Source organism: Manis pentadactyla, chromosome 3 (genome assembly GCF_030020395.1).
Source record: "Manis pentadactyla isolate mManPen7 chromosome 3, mManPen7.hap1, whole genome shotgun sequence".
In the NCBI taxonomy this organism is placed as follows: Eukaryota; Metazoa; Chordata; class Mammalia; order Pholidota; family Manidae; genus Manis; species Manis pentadactyla.
In genome coordinates this window covers 22,829,438-22,845,756 of record NC_080021.1, presented here as the reverse complement: position 1 = coordinate 22,845,756, position 16,319 = coordinate 22,829,438, and the positions used below count along the sequence as shown (strand labels likewise).

The 16,319-nt window shown below is 38.8% G+C and overlaps 1 protein-coding gene across 9 annotated transcripts in view; it reads right to left on the bottom strand.

Moving 5' to 3' along the window:
* The window catches only part of TAF2 (TATA-box binding protein associated factor 2), a 149,746-nt gene extending 133,914 nt beyond the window's left edge, over positions 1 to 15,832 (bottom strand). For 3 of the 9 annotated variants that reach the window (XM_057497794.1, XM_057497797.1, XM_057497798.1), the window contains exons 1-3: positions 15,015 to 15,831; positions 4,377 to 4,478; positions 482 to 642 (exon numbers count right to left, since the gene is read on the bottom strand). Coding sequence is in view for 1 of the 9 variants with exons in the window: in XM_036876354.2 (XP_036732249.1) it covers positions 482 to 642; positions 15,015 to 15,069; positions 15,472 to 15,554 (299 nt within the window). In the remaining 8 variants the exon portion in view is untranslated. Of the gene's footprint in view, positions 1 to 481; positions 643 to 4,376; positions 4,479 to 15,014 lie in introns of all 9 variants that reach the window. The other 6 variants (XR_008996211.1, XR_008996210.1, XM_036876356.2 and 3 more) reach the window with 5 other exon arrangements.
* Positions 15,833 to 16,319: the final 487 nt, after the last annotated feature.

Genomic DNA, 16,319 nt, shown 5'->3' with positions numbered 1-16,319 from the left:
TGTTTACTGATAAAAATTAGAAGTAGCCTCAACAGACCCACTTCTTTAAGGCAAAGGAATACTATTTTAGACACTTTTTTTTTTAATAAAAAAAATCTCTGGTCTACAGATTATGGTAACCATCTAACCAATTGAAGATTACATTTAATATTTATGAAGTAAATTATTTTTTTAAAAAACATTGCAAGTACAAAAATGGCTAAGAAAATTTATTTAAAATTACCAGATAACACTTCTTTGTCTTCAGACACTTTATTGTCTGAAGAAGGGACACTTAACAACTTACTAAGTTGGGCAGAGCTAGTAAAATTTATTGAATTAAATGTGTAGAGTAGTAAAAGGAACAGATACTGTAATTAGAAACAAAATTGTGAACCAGGAGTTTCACAATAAGCTAAGAAAAATCTGTTGAGAAAATGTATCTAATCATTTGAAAAAGAGTAACTGTTTGAACTATCAACTTTTAAAGTATGTAACTTACTGTTTTGATTCATTGTGACAAACCTCCAAGGTTGGATCATTATAAATAAAAGCAGCTTCTAAATCGTTGATCCTTACTCGATATATCCTACATTGTTTGCTGTTCAACTTGATTCTATTCAAGTTTGCAACTGTGGGAAATATAGTCAGTTCCACAAATCCCTGAAAAGATAAAGAGTAATTTCACTACAACTAAGAGTGGTATGTTTTAAAACATATTTTGATTTATCCTATTTATACTGCACTCCAGTAATTAAATTCCAAATAGCTACATACATTTAAGTGCTTTCCAAGTACCTTCATTTGAAACATGGTTGCCCAAATGACTGAAAGGGTGTGAATTATGTATACTTTATCATCCTCCTAGTTCACATTCACTGTAAGTGAAAATTAGACTATCTGCTAGAAAAAAAAGGAAAAAGAGTCACTTATCACTTACTCTCAAATATAAGAATTTCTAGACAGACTGGAACCCAAACAGGGAAGGAAGAAAGAAAATAACAAAGCAAAAAGACAATCAAAACTAAGTCAGTGAGTGAAAGAACATGGTCCCCCAAAATGGGAATCAAATGCGAAAGATGAACGGGCCAAGGAAGATAAATAATGTCCAGTGATTTTAATATCCTGGGTCAAAAACTATTGTACTCAACTATGAAATATGGGAAGACATGAAGTAGTAACATTTCATGGGCTACAAAGTGTACAGGAAAACTTCAGAAGATGTAAAAAGAATAGCTAAGATGAAATTCAATCAGTAAGCATACAAGACTAGCTCATACCAATTATAATGACTACTATTTAATGAGCACTTCTGTATGCCAGACATTACAGATACTTTTGTATGTTCTCTCTAATCCCAATAACTCCAAGAGGTATTACTTTACACTTTTTACAGATAAGTTAACAAAGTTAAGAAAATTCCATAATTAGTAAATAAAGAACTGAAATTCAAACCCACCATCTAAATGATCCCAACTTATTTCCACTATGTCATAATGCCTCTTGTACAAGGCTTTTAAATAATATAGAATATTTTTAGATAAAATTCAGCCCTACTACTCAAAAGCCCAGAGAATCTGCAGCCCCTTTCCCTCCAATTCCCAAATAAGAGGAGAGATATAAATCCTTAAGTTAGACTATCGACACTGCTCAATGTGGTAATAAATGAGAACTGAAAGAGCAGAGGCCAAGATACTGTTGATGAAGTCTTCGCATTTAGAGATTTAAACTGTTAGCAATTGTAGGGGAGACCAAAATTCTCTCAATTAGCATATCAACAATCCAAACACTGATTTACATAAGTTTGGATCAGCTGAAATACAGCAAGGATAACCAAGACAATGCCAAAAGTGAGCTATAAAAGAAAAGGTTATGGAAAGTGTTGTCAATAGCTATGTTAGGTGGAGCATAAAAACAGGATTTGGCTTTCTAAACTAAAGTCGACAACACAGTGAACAGTGTCTTTCATGATTCAGAAAACCTAGTCTCCTCATATTATCAGGTCTCTGGTACCACCTAGAGCCCTAAGCTATCCCTGCCTGCAACATTCAGGCCCCTGAACTTCCAAGTCTCCAAACCCTGTCATCCTTTGGCCATAGACATTAGTCACTGACATAAGCCCCCATGTCATCTAATCTCTCACTTCCTGTTCCTTGCTCTCTCTACAACTTCACAGCTGACCACCCTCCTATGGTCCCTATTCCATTCTGAATAACTTCCCTTGTGTCATTCAACCTTTTCAAAATCTCCTTCTCTACCTTCTAGCCTTAGATGAAATGTCTTTGGAATCCCCTTGACAGGAAGTTACTTAATATTTCATTTACTATAAATTAAGGAAGGGGAAAACAGGAAACCTCCTGGACTCCACTGCTACTTCTAGCCCATCTGTAGGATTTTATATAGCATATGCTATAAAGCAAGTGCAGTATAGTGTCATTGTTAAATGCATGTGTTCTGGAAGTAGGCAGCCTGCATTCAAATCCCAGCTCTACAATTTGGTGACTATGATCTTGGGCTAGCTACTCTAGCTGTTTTTGTTTCCTCATCCTTAATACAGGAATGATACTATGTACCTTCTGATGTTATAACAACAGAGGAATTTAATATATGAAAAGTACTTAAATCATAGCTGGCATCTAATAAATGTTTTTATAATGCTATACAGGTACACCAGCCTTTATCCTTTTCTATTAATATCTCCCAAATACCCCAACATCCACTGAAGGCTCATACTCCCCCTTACTAACGCATCTCTGCCATCAGTCAAAGTGACTTAAATGTAAATATCTGATTCATGGAGTAACACTGCTTCAAAGTTCCCTGACCTCAACTCCTACAATCTTCACTTTTATTCCAAGACAGCAATCAAGATCACAGTCTGAAAAACACTCCATCATCACTCAGAAGCTCAGAATTACTCTGATGCTGGCATTTCAAATTTGAATGTCCACAATGCCTATCATTCTGCCCCTCTTATTCTCTCTGAGTCCTGTTTAATAACATGAAATCCTCCTATTCATTGACCTCCTCTAGTTTCTCATTTCAATCATTTCTGGCATTTTTAGGGCTACCTTCTTCACCATTTACCCCAGATCATTAATTTCAACCATTCTTCTGCTATCAATTAATTCTCTTACCTCTGCTATATGTACCTATGTTTCCCTCCTGCTTAAGAATGATCTTTCTACTGGTCCACTAGAGGCCAGCCTCTATAATATTCTACAAACTCCCACTCTATAAACTACCTTCTCCTATAATTACAACGTCTCTCTACAGGAATTTTTCCTATGCCTACAAACACATCATGTCCCACTTTATGTTTCTTCAAAATCTGGAGATTTTGTCACTGTCAAATGAATCAATTTTTGCCTGCTTCCTGAGGTTATTAGGTCTTGGTTCTGAACTGACACTATTTAATCCATGGTATCCCAAAACATTACCATAATCTGCCAGTCAGACTGGAAGTCTTTGGAGATCAAGTAATAAAGGGGCTAACAGCCCAAATCTATTTCAGAGTAGGACTAGTGCTACAATTTTCCCAGTCCCAGACATATATTACACATTTTACTAACAGGAAAATCTCCATACTTGTTTTCTAACCAATCGAATGAGGACTGTTATGGAAGGGCTAAATGGATACCACTGGACTACCTATTTCCCTTCCCCCCAAAACAGGAAATCAAAGGAAGTAGACATCCCTGGAGGAACTGCAGAGATTAGTGCCACCAGAGATTTCAAAGATGGCTATTACATCTTCATTTAACTTAATTATTTGGCCAGTGCAAAAGTCATGGATGTTTTGGAGAATGATGGTAAATTATCATAAACCTGTCAATTACAAACATGGCATATATACTATTTTTACTGCAGCAAATCAGCAAATCTTTGGTAACAAGTATTGCAGCTAAATACCAAGTAAATTCTTTTTCCCTCCAATCTTATCAGAAAAAAAATAAATCAGAAACAGAACCTCTTTACTGTCACCTAATGTCAACTCTCCCACTTAATCAAAATATAGTCCAAAAGTCCCTTGATTCCAAGATAACTCATAGACACTAGTATATTATACTGACATTATGCTAATGACCTGGTAAGAGGAGATAAGCAAGTTCTCTAAATACTTTAATCAAGAATATATGGATGGCAGAGGGTGAGAGTTAAATCCCATGGAAGTTCAGGGGCCTGTCATATCAATAAAGTTTCTAAGGTTCCTGGGGTCTGAGATGAAGAAAAATATCTCTCCTTAAAAAAAAAAAAGATAAGTTGCTTCAGTTTATGCTGCCACCAAGGTGGGGTTGAGAGAACAGGAACAAAGCTTGGTGGGCTTCCTTGGATTCTGGAGACAATCTGTATGCATTTGGGCATACTGCTTATTAGGCAACCTGTTGGGTTGTCACCTTTGACAGGGGTCCACAGCAAAAAGGGTTCTGCAGCAGGTCCAGGCTGAGGTTCTAGCTGTCCTGTCACCTGGGTCTTATGACTCAGAAGATTCAGTGGTTCTAGAAATGTCCACAGCAGACAGAGGTGCGTTATGGACTCTAGCTTTTTCCAAGAGAATGACTGCATATTCCTGAGATTTAGGATAAGGCCATAACCTTTTCTGCCAACAACTATTTTTCCATTTTCAAAGCAATTAGTCATTTGCTACTAGACACTGCAGTATAACTGACTACATGACTACTGACTTCCAAAGACTATGTTACCTGAAATGGCCATCATGAACTGAATATAATACGGAGCTCTGAAAAATAAAACTGGGAGTATGCAACAGTTTTCGCTTTTAAATTTAAACAAAACATCTGTACCAGGCCGAAACAGTTTCATACACTACAGGCATTAGCACAAGCAGATGACTCTGAATCCAAAGGGACTTGCTCCCACTGCTGCCCCATCTCTCCTTCAATTCACACCTATGGCCTCATGGGGCATTCCCTCTACTCAGTTAATAGAACAGGACAAAACACAAGCCTGAATTATAAATAAGTCTGCAAAGGGCATTAACACCAGTTGGAAGTAGATGGTAGCTGTCATCAGAACCCTACTAAAGGCGGCCCTGTTAGGTAGTAGAAGAAAATCCTACAGTGGACAGATGTTGGCAGCATACTCTTTGTAGAAGCAGAGATGACATGAAGTACACATCTACACTGATCCATGGGCAGTTGCTAATGGGTTGGCCAGCTGGTTAGGGACTTAGAACAAACAAAATTAAAAGATTGAAAATAAGATGCTGGGAGAAGCATATAAAAATGATCATGAGAAGGCATGCAAGGCAGAAGGGGCCCTCAAAAATCTAGCAAGATTATCTATCCAGCAGTTATCAGCGACTTTCTCTAACTACCCTGCCTAATATACAAAGCGGTTACAGTGGCAAGAAAAGAGGTTATGCATAAGCCCAACAACATAGTCTTCCTCAAACCACCCCGGCACACTCAGCTCAACAGCTGGGAATCCCAGGGAACTCCAGGCGCCCTCACCCTCTGGGAGGCAGTGCAGCTCTGAGGCCCCTCACGGCGATAAACAGCCTCCCGTCCATTCCCCCTCCTGCGTGGACCTGCCATAGCAGGGGAGCAGCCTGAGAGCGGCCACACCCACAGCAACCACACAGAGCCTCCTCCGCAGCCACCCAGGCCAGACTCAGAGGCCCCATCGGCACGCAGTTGCCCAGCTACCACCTCTGCTGAGTGCCCAACAGCAAATGGCAGAGTAACTTTAGTAACCTTCCAATATGGTACTTGTCCCAGAAAGACCAGTAGTCACTTGGTAGAAGAATGACTAGACAGCTTGCACCATGGAGAGGGACAGTGATTTTTCCTTACAATAACAGACACATAGTCTAGATTTTCCTTCTCTAGCCACACAGAAAGCCTTATGTATCATTGCAATAGCCCATACATGCCTCCACCCAAGTGTATAGGCAAGTGTGGCAATGGGCTCTTACATACAAAATACACTGCCTTTTTCTTATGCCCTATCATCCAGAAGCAGCTAGCGTGATTAGCTGCTGAAGGATCAGTTATAGCACCAACTGAGACTTCCAAAAACATGTCGTCTTAAACCAGTGGGCAATATACAAGGTCATCTCCACAGCCAAAATAGATCTGGGAATCAAAAGGGAAAGAGTTAGACTAACTATTCTTATTGCGTGAAAAAAAGCCACTGAAAGAATTTTGCTGACTGTGTGACCTTGAGTTCAGTATGTCTAGAGGTCCTAGTGACCAAGGGAAGAATGCACCTCACAGGGCATGTGGTCATGGTTCCATTATACTGGAAGTTGTGAAGTCCAATGACCATTTGGGCTACTCATGCCACTGAACCAAAATGCAGAGAAAAGGGTCACTATACTGGCTGGAATGACTAATCCCAACTATAAAACAGGAACTAAAGGAGAGGTGAGAGGGAGCCAACATGGCGGTGTGAGTAGAGCAGCAGAAATCTCCTCCCAAAACCACATATATTTTAGAAAATACAACAAATACAACTCTTCCTAAAAGAGAGACCAGAAGACACAGGACAACAGCCAGACTACATCCACACCTGGCCGCTGATGGAATAGAAACCAGAGAACAGGAACGCATAGAAGCTGATAAAGAGAGAGATAAAAGGATCTCCAGGAATGAAAGAATATTAAGAGAACTGTGTGACCAATCCAAAAGGAACAATATCCGCATGATAGGGGTACCAGAAGAAGAAGAGGGAGAAAACGGGATAGAAAGTGTCTTTGAAGAAACAATTGCTGAGAACTTCCCCAAACTGGGGGAGGAAATAGTTGCTCAGACTACAGAGGCACAAAGAACTGCCAACAGACGAGACCCAAAGAAGACAACACCAAGACACATAATAATTAAAATGGCAAAGATTAAGCACAAGGACAGAGTTTTAAAGGCAGCCAGAGAGAAAAAAGGTCACCTACAAAGGAAAACCCATCAGGCTATCATTAGACTACTTCAACAGAAACCTTACAGACCAGAAGAGAATGGCATGATATATTCAATGCAATGAAACAGAAGGGCCTTGAACCAAGGATACTGTATCCAGCACGATTATCATTTAAATATGAAGGAGGGATTAAACAATTCCCAGACAAGCAAAAGTTGAGGGAATTTGCCTCCTACAAACCACCTCTACAGGGTATTTTAGAGGGACTGCTCTAGATGGGAGCACTCCTAAAAAGAGCACAGAACAAAACACCAAACATATAAAGAATGGAGGAGGAGGAATAAGAAGGGAGAGAAAAAATATTCAGACTGTGTTTATAATAGCTCAATAAGTGAGTTTAGTTAGACAGTAAGGTAGTAAAGAAGCTAACCTTGAACCTTTGGTAACCACGAATCTAAAGCCTGCAATGGCAATAAGTACATATCTTTCAATAGTCACCCTAAATGTAAATGGACTGAATGCACTAATCAAAAGACACAGAGTAACAGAATGGATAAAAAAGCAAGACCCATCTAAATGCTGCTTACAAGAGACTCACCTCAAACCCAAAGACATGCACAGATTAAAAGTCAAGGGATGGAAAAAGATATTTCATGCAAACAGAGAGAAAAAAGCAGGTGTTGCAATACTAGTATCAGACAAAATACACTTCAAAACAAAGAAAGTAACAAGAGATAAAGAAGGACACTACATAATGATAAAGGGCTCAGTCCAACAAGAGGATATAACCATTATAAACATATATGCACCCAATACAGGAGCACCAATATATGTAAAACAAATACTAACAGAATTAAAGGAGGAAATAGAACGCAATGCATTCATTTTGGGACACTTTAACACACCACTCACTCCAAAGGACAGATCCACCAGACAGAAAGTAACTAAGGACACAGAGGCACTGAACAACACACTAGAACAGATGGACCTAATAGACATCTATAGAACTCTACATCCAAAAGCAACAGGATACACATTCTTCTCAAGTGCTCATGGAACATTCTCCAGAATAGACCACATACTAGGCCACAAAAAGAGCCTCAGTAAATTCCAAAAGATTGAAATCCTACCAACCAACTTTTCAGACAACAAAGGTATAAAAATAGAAATAAACTGTACAAAGACAGCAAAAAGCCTCACAAATACATGGAGGCTTAACAACATGCTCCTAAATAATCAATGGATCAAAGACCAAATTAAAACAGAAATCAAGCAATATATGGAAATAAATGACAACAACAACACAAAGCCCCAACTTCTGTGGGACGCATCAAAAACATTTCTAAGAGAAAAGTATATAGCAATCCAGGCATATTTAAAGGAAGAACAATCCCAAATGAATAGTCTAAAGTCACAATTACTGAAATTGGAAAAAGAACAAATGAGGCCTAAAGTCAGCAGAAGGAGGGACATAATAAAGATCAGAGAATAAATAAAGAAAATTGAGAAAAATAAAACAATAGAAAAAATCAATGAAACTAAGAGCATGATTCTTTGAGAAAATAAACAAAACAGATAAGCCCCTAGCCAGACTTATTAAGAGAAAAAGAGAATCAACACACATCAACAGAATCAGAAATGAGAAAGGAAAAGTCACGACTGACCCCACAGAAATACAAAGAATTATTAGAGAATACTATGAAAACCGATATGCTAACAGGCTAAAAAACCTAGAAGAAATGGACAACTTCCTAGTAAATTCAAGCTTCCAAGACTGACGAAGGAAGAATCAGAAAATCTAAACAGACCAATTACCAGGAACAAAATTGAAGTGGTAATCAAAAATCTACCCAAGAGCAAAACCCCTGGGCCAGATGGATTTACCACTGAATATTATCAGACATACAGAGAAGACATAATACCCATTCTCCTTAAAGTTTTCCAAAAAATAGAAGAAGAGAGAATACTCCCGAACTCATTCTATGAAGCCAGCATCACCCTAATAGCAAAACCAGGCAAAGAACCCACCAAAAAAGAAAATTACAGACCAATATCCCTGATGAACATAGATGCAAAAATACTCAACAAAACATTAGTAAACTGAATTCAAAAATACATCAAGAGAATCATACACCATGACCAAGTGGGATACATCTCAGGGGTGCAAGGATAGTACACCATTCGAAAATCCATTAACATCATCCACCACGTCAACAAAAAGGACAAAAACCACATGATCATCTCCATAGACACTGAAAAAGCATTTGACAAAATTCAATATCCATTCATGATAAAAACTCTCAACAAAATGGATATAGAGGGCAAGTACCTCAACATAATAAAGGCCATATATGATAAACCCACAGCCAACATTATACTTAACAGCAAGAACCTGAAAACTTTTCCTCTAAGATCGGAAACAAGACAGAGATGCCCACTCTCCCCACTGTTATTCAACATAGTACTGGAGGTCCTAGCCATGGCAAATAGACAAAACAAAGAAATACAAGGAATCCAAATTGGTAAAGAAGTCAAACTGTCAGTATTTGCAGATGACATGATATTCTATATAAAAAACCCTAAAGACTCCATTCCAAAACTACTAGAACTAATATCGGAATTCAGCAAAGTTGCAGGATACAAAATTAATACACAGAAATCTGTGGCTTTCCTATACACTAACAATGAACTAACAGAAAGAGGAATCAGGAAAACAATTCCATTCACAATTGCATCAAAAAAAATAAAATCCAGTAGATATCTAAGCTGGCCTGTGCATACAGTAAAACAACAAATTTGACTGGATCTATACTGTCAGAACTCAACCAAGAATTAGGGAAGTGCTCTAAAATAGTGCGACTATAGACTATCTACTGTTAAAAGAATATATTGGATGTGAACAGTTCCCAGGAATGTGTTGTTTTAATTTGTCTGATTTTTCTCAAACTATTCAAATTCAGTTAGACAATATCCTTCATATCATTGATAAGTTTTCACAAATGCCTAGGGTACCTAACTGGTTTTCTTGGTTTCACTGGAGATGGCTGGTAATTGTATGTCTGCTTTTGTTATGTAGCTGTATTCCTATTATGTTAATGTGTGTACACAATTTAATTAGTAGTTTGTTAAAACCTATACATGCTTATGTTACTCCACAAGAAGATATGTCAAAGAAATAATCATTCTTCCCATGTTTTCTTCTGTCTGCTTCTATACCTTTTCTTCTTCCTTCCTAATTACAACCCTTTAGTAGAATTCGTGCCTCATATCGAAAATTACCAAGTATCATAATTCTTCCAAGTAGTAAAGATACCTCAAGGCAAATGCTGGGCGTAGCAGCCACAGGGCATAAATCTGCAAAGAAGTAAAAAGCTAACCTTTTCAAAGAATATTGCTTCTCTCTCACTTACCAACTTTACATTTCCCTGTATGGCCCCGGAAGATGACTAGATAGCCAGAGATGGGTAAGATTCCTCAAGGGAGGAACAACCTGACAGGCACAGTCGCAGGGGGGCCATCAGGTGAGAAATTGGGGATCAACAGAGGTGAGGCTTAGAACCTCACCCCCCGTTTTGAGAGAAATCTTCTGCATCCATGGATGTTTTGTTGCCTTTGTCAAGCTTGGATTAATACTTAGTCTACAGGCACACACCTGATCATCTACATTTGCCCTCTTACAGCACTACATTATGTTTTCTACCTTTATCTTGCATCTACCTACCACTTCAGCATTTTATTAAAAATAATAATAATAATAATAAGGGAGAAATGTAGGATTCACATATAAATCAAGTATAAAAATCAAACGAATAATCATATCTGACTTGATTGTTTATAGTTCATGATGCGTGATCAAAACTGAAAGTTTCTGTGATATGACTGCCCTTGCACTGTTCACCATGTAAGAACTTATTCACTACGTAAGAACTTGTTCACCATGTGAGAACTTGTTCGTTATGCTTCAGAAGATTGGAGACTGTTGAGAATTAGGCTTGGGGTTCATGAATGATTGTGCATTGAGTCCCCTATACAGAATTTTATTGTTGTTAACAACCATTTGATCAATAAATATGAGAGGCCCTCTCAAAAAAAAAAGAAGAAGAAATGGAATGGCCTACCCCCTTTCCCACGTTCGCAAACTAGTTTTTTAAAAAAGGGAATAAGAAGCAGACCCAAATGTTTTGCAAAGGACCAAATAAATAAATAAATAAACCAAAACCCCACCCAAATAAATAAATAAATAAAATACTTGGGAATAAACCTAACCAAGGAAGTGAAAGACCTATACCCTGAAAACTAAAGACACTCTTAAGAGAAATTAAAGAGGACACTAACAAATGGAAACTCATCCCATGCTCTTGGCTAGGAAGAATTAATATTGTCAAAATGGCCATCCTGCCTAAAGCAATCTACAGATTCAATGCAATCCCTATCAAATTACCAACTGCATTCTTCAACGAACTGGAACAAATAGTTCAAAAATTCATATGGAACCACCTAAGACCCCAAATAGCCAAAGCAATCCTGAGAATAAAGTGGGGGTGATCTCACTCCCCAACTTCAAGCTCTACTACAAAGCCACAGTAATCAAGACAATTTGGTACTGGCACAAGAACAGAGTCACAGACCAGTGGAACAGAACAGAGTCTCCACACATTAACCCAAACATATATGGTCAATTAATACATGATAAAGGAGCCATGGACATACAATGGGGAAATGACGGCCTCTTCAACAGCTGGTGTTGGCCAAACTGGACAGCTACATGTAAGAGAATGAAACTGGATCATTGTCTAACCCCGTACACAAAAGTAAATTCAAAATGGATCAAAGACCTGAATGTAAGTCATGAAACCATAAAACTCTTGGAAGAAAACATAGGCAAAAATCTCCTGGACATAAACATGAATGACTTCTTCATGAACATATCTCCCTGGGCAAGGGAAACAAAAGCAAAAATGAACAAGTGGGACTATATCAAGCTGAAAAGCTTCTGTACAGCAAAGGACACCATCAATAGAATAAAAAAGTATCCTACAGTATGGGAGAATATATTCATAAATGACAGATCCGATAAAGGCTTGACATCCAAAATACATAAAGAGCTCACACACCTCAACAAACAAAAAGCAAATAATCCAATTAAAAAATGCGCAGAGGAGCTGAACAGACACTTCTCCAAAGAAGAAATTCAGATGGCTAACAGACACATGAAAAGATGCTCCACATCACTAGTCATCAGAGAAATGCAAATTAAAACCACAATGAGATATCACCTCACATCAGTAAGGATGGCCACCATCCAAAAGACAAACAACAATAAATGTTGGTGAGGATGTGGAGAAAGGGGAACCCTCCTACACTGCTGGTGGGAATGTAAATTAGTTCAACCATTGTGGAAAGCAGTATGGAGGTTCCTCAAAAAGCTCAAAATAGAAATACCATTTGACTCAGAAATTCAACTCCTAGGAATTTACCCTAAGAATACAGCAGCCCAGTTTGAGAAAGACAGATGTACCCCTATATTTATCGCAGCACTATTTACAATAGCCAAGTAATGGAAGCAACCTAAGTTTCCATCAGTAGATGAATGGATAAAGAAGATGTGGTACATATACACAATGGAATCTTATTCAGCAATAAGAAGAAAACAAATCCTACCATTTGTAACAACATGGATGGAGCTAGAGGGTATATGCTCAGTGAAATAAGCCAGACAGAGAAATACAAGTACCAAATGATTTCACTCATATGTGGAGTATATGAACAAAGAAAAAAACTGAAGGAACAACAGCAGCAGAATCACAGAACGCAAGAATGGACTAACAGTTACCAAAGGTAAAGGGAATGGGGAGGATGGGTGGAAAGGGAGGGATAAGGGCAGGGGAAAAAGCAAGGGGGCATTAAGATTAGCATGTATAATGTGGCAGGAGGCACGGGGAGGGCTGTGCAACACAGAGAAGACAAGTAGTGATTCTACAGTATCTTACTATGCTGATGGACAGTGACTGTATTGGGGTTTGTGGGGGAGACTTGGTGAAGGGGGGAGTCTAGTAAACAATGTTCCTCATGTAATTGTAGATGATACCAAAATAAAAGTAATAAAAATAAAAATAAAAATAAAAAAGGCTTTCCGGCCATAGTTTCTGTCACAGCTGTTCAACTCTGCCATTAGAGATCCAATAAACCTTAGACAATATATTAATGGGTGAAGCTGTTCTCAAGTAAATTTTACATATAAAAACAGGAAGTCATCCATTGTCAACCTCTGCAATAGCTGACAAAACTTCATTAAGCCCTCTGTGTTGGGAACACTAGCTTTTCATCTCAACAAAAGATGAGAGAATGCTTTGGGTCAAAAGGGATAGATTGTTTAGATATTCTCCCTTGCCCCTTCTAATCCACTCGCCACCTTACTCTGTGCCCCAGGAGTTGCATTACCTGGGAACTAGCCCTCTGGCCTCCTGATGGGTGGTCAAAGGAAAGGCACAGGGAAGAAACTGGAGAGCAGAAGGAAAGTGAGTTCATTCTGTTTGCACCCCTCTGCCCAGCTCATGGAGGCAGTAGCTTCATTCTTCTTCCAAATGCCACAGCTCCTGTAAGGTGACTCTTTCCCACAGATACAGTAGGTTCTGGTAACTTCTCCCTTCCTTTTGTTCTTTCAGATTTAGAAATAGTAACTGTTCCTCATTGTTAAACTAAGTGTGCTCCTCCATCTCTTACTGTTTTCTCTTAACCCTGTTTGTTCTAAGTAGTGTTTTCATTATTTTCCCTGAACTAACTTGTATGAATGTGCCATCTGTTTCCTTCTAGGACCGTAACCGATACACCAACCAACCAATTTTTTCAATGGGAAACCCAAAAATCAGCTACTTCTCAGCATTCCTATTACATGTCACCTGCAATTTTTTCCTATCATTTTGGCAAGGGTAGAGGAAATGCAAAGGAGATAAACAGAAAGGAATTGCAGATAACTCTTAGGTCATCCTTGATTGAAAATGGCTCCATCACTTGCTAAGTTTATGCCTTTAAGAAAAATTACTTAGCCTCCAATTCTTTCAGCTGCTTTTATAAACTCAAGAATTAAAATAGTATCTACTTCATAGGTTTATTATGACAATTAAGTGAGGTCATACACAGAAAACCTTAGAAGATGGCCTTACACATAGTATCTATGCAAAAAATGTTCAATCATGTCAACTCTATACCATTTTCACTAATGCTGTCTTCATTAGGTCTTCATCATTTCTCCCCTAGTTACTACAATAACCTCTTAACTAGACTTCCCTAATGCTCGTATCTTCCCTACCCAGCTGATATAACACAACACACCTAAAGTAACCGTCAATGGGATACAAGGTATAAAATTATACACAGGGAATATGGAAAGTGAAATCCCTTAAATGAGGACATGGGACTTAATCAACTTTTAAGGATCCTTACATATCTAAGATTCTATGATTCCTATGAAAAGGTTACTTTTTTTTATCTACATAGCTCATCTTAAGTAAACATATGCACAGCTGGGTAACAAGTTTAAAAGGGAAGCTGATGCTTTTCACTCAAAGAAAATCAGCTCTAAGATTTTTGGTCTATTTAATACAGGTACCTCTGAGAAACTAAATTAAGTACTTTAGTTGACAAGGATGCTCTCAGAATGGATTATATAGGCAACCATCTAAATATATCTAAAGGAGATCAGGGAGTGTCTACTAGATTTTAAATACCTTATCTAAAACTTGACTACAAAACAATGCTACCTAAACCAAGTCAGCCAAGAATCAGAAAACAAAACTGGCCTCTTAGCAGCTACATTAAGTCACTGAGTGCATTAACCTTAATTAATTTTTTCACTGAAGAAATCCCACTATGGCTTATTGTTGTTTCATGCACAATTCTAAAATGCTTGGTAATGTAGATTTTCATATTCCACAACAGATTAAAGGAATAAAATTTTAATCAGGAAACATGAAAAGAAAGGGGGTAGGAGGAGTTGGGGTTAGACAGCCAGTATAGTAGCAAGGCCATGGTCCTAGGAGTTATAGATACCCGAATTCTAAATCTTACATATTCTTGAAACACAATTATCTGAAGGAAAAGCTTCTAAGTATTGTAAAAGGTAATTCATTACTGCCTATAACTGTTGAAAATATACTTACCACAACAGATTTTCTTTGGAAGTTTATGTTATTGATGCAGACGACCTGATGGGTTGTACAAAGAAAGAAAATACTTCAATTATTAAATCAAAGCATAATTCTGTGCAAGTATAAACAAGGAGTATGTCCTAAATATCTCAAAATTACACTTCATCTTTTATTTTAAAACCCTACAAATTGGGGTCACTTGTTTTAAATTTAGACAGCCACAAAAATAAACTCTGCACACAAATAGATATTTAAGAAAAGGTTTATTAACCTTCAAGGGGAATTAAATCTGTTGAACACTGTCATTTAAAACACTTTCCCGCTACAAACACCATGTCCATCACAGTGAGTGGCTTCTAGTTTCCCCCTAGGTTTCCCTGGCCCACCAAGTCAGTTTCAAGTATAATCACAAAATATAATTAATAAAAACAAAACCTGGAAGAGGAAAGGGAGGTGAAAAAATACTTATAATTTATATGGCCTCGGGCTTTCAAAACCCTTGTCTCCTTTCTTCCTGTTCATTCTGGCGGGCTCTAGACCAGTCGGCGGCATGGAGCGACCCCGCGGCGCTGGGCCACCCGGCTTCCCCGGGGGCAGCGGGGCATTACCGGTCTCCGGCCCTCACACTCCCCGCTCCCACAGTCACGGCCCGCGGCCGCGGCTTCTCGGCGCCCGCACCCGGCTGCGCCGGATCCGCCGCCTCCTACAACTCGCTCCTGCGATTTTGTCAGAGGAGCTTGTCACCGAGATGCTCGTCTCAACAGCTCACAGCAACCAGTGGCCGACATCTTGCCTGTCACCTCTGACCGGCGACGTCAGCGGAAGTGCGAAGACGGCGAGGACAAGCCGGAAGTCTGTGCCTGTGGGCGGGGCGGGCCGGAACCCCACCGGGGATAATACTGGGACTTTCGCATTTGGCGTTCCGTCCACTAACAGTGGGTAACAACTTGAAATTTAGGAAAACGGACATTCATATTTCGTGGGTGAGGCGATAAGAGCAGGAAGGAAAGAGGATATTAAATTATGGAAGGTCTAGGACTAGCACATTGCGAAGTATGGAGACAAGGTTTGCAAAGGGATGAGTGGGCGCTATAGCCAGGGAACCAGATACCAGGAGGAAGGGTGTCCCGCTGCTTTGCCCTGTGAACAGACACCATAAACTCACGGGATTCCAGTGACTTAAGGTGTAAAATACGTGACTAGACCCCAGGCATTCAAACTAGAACTCCAGAGGCCTCACTAGGTGCTGCTGCTTCAGTATTTTTTTTTTTAATAAAATAATCCACATAGATCAGAAAAATGTATTGCAAGGCAGGA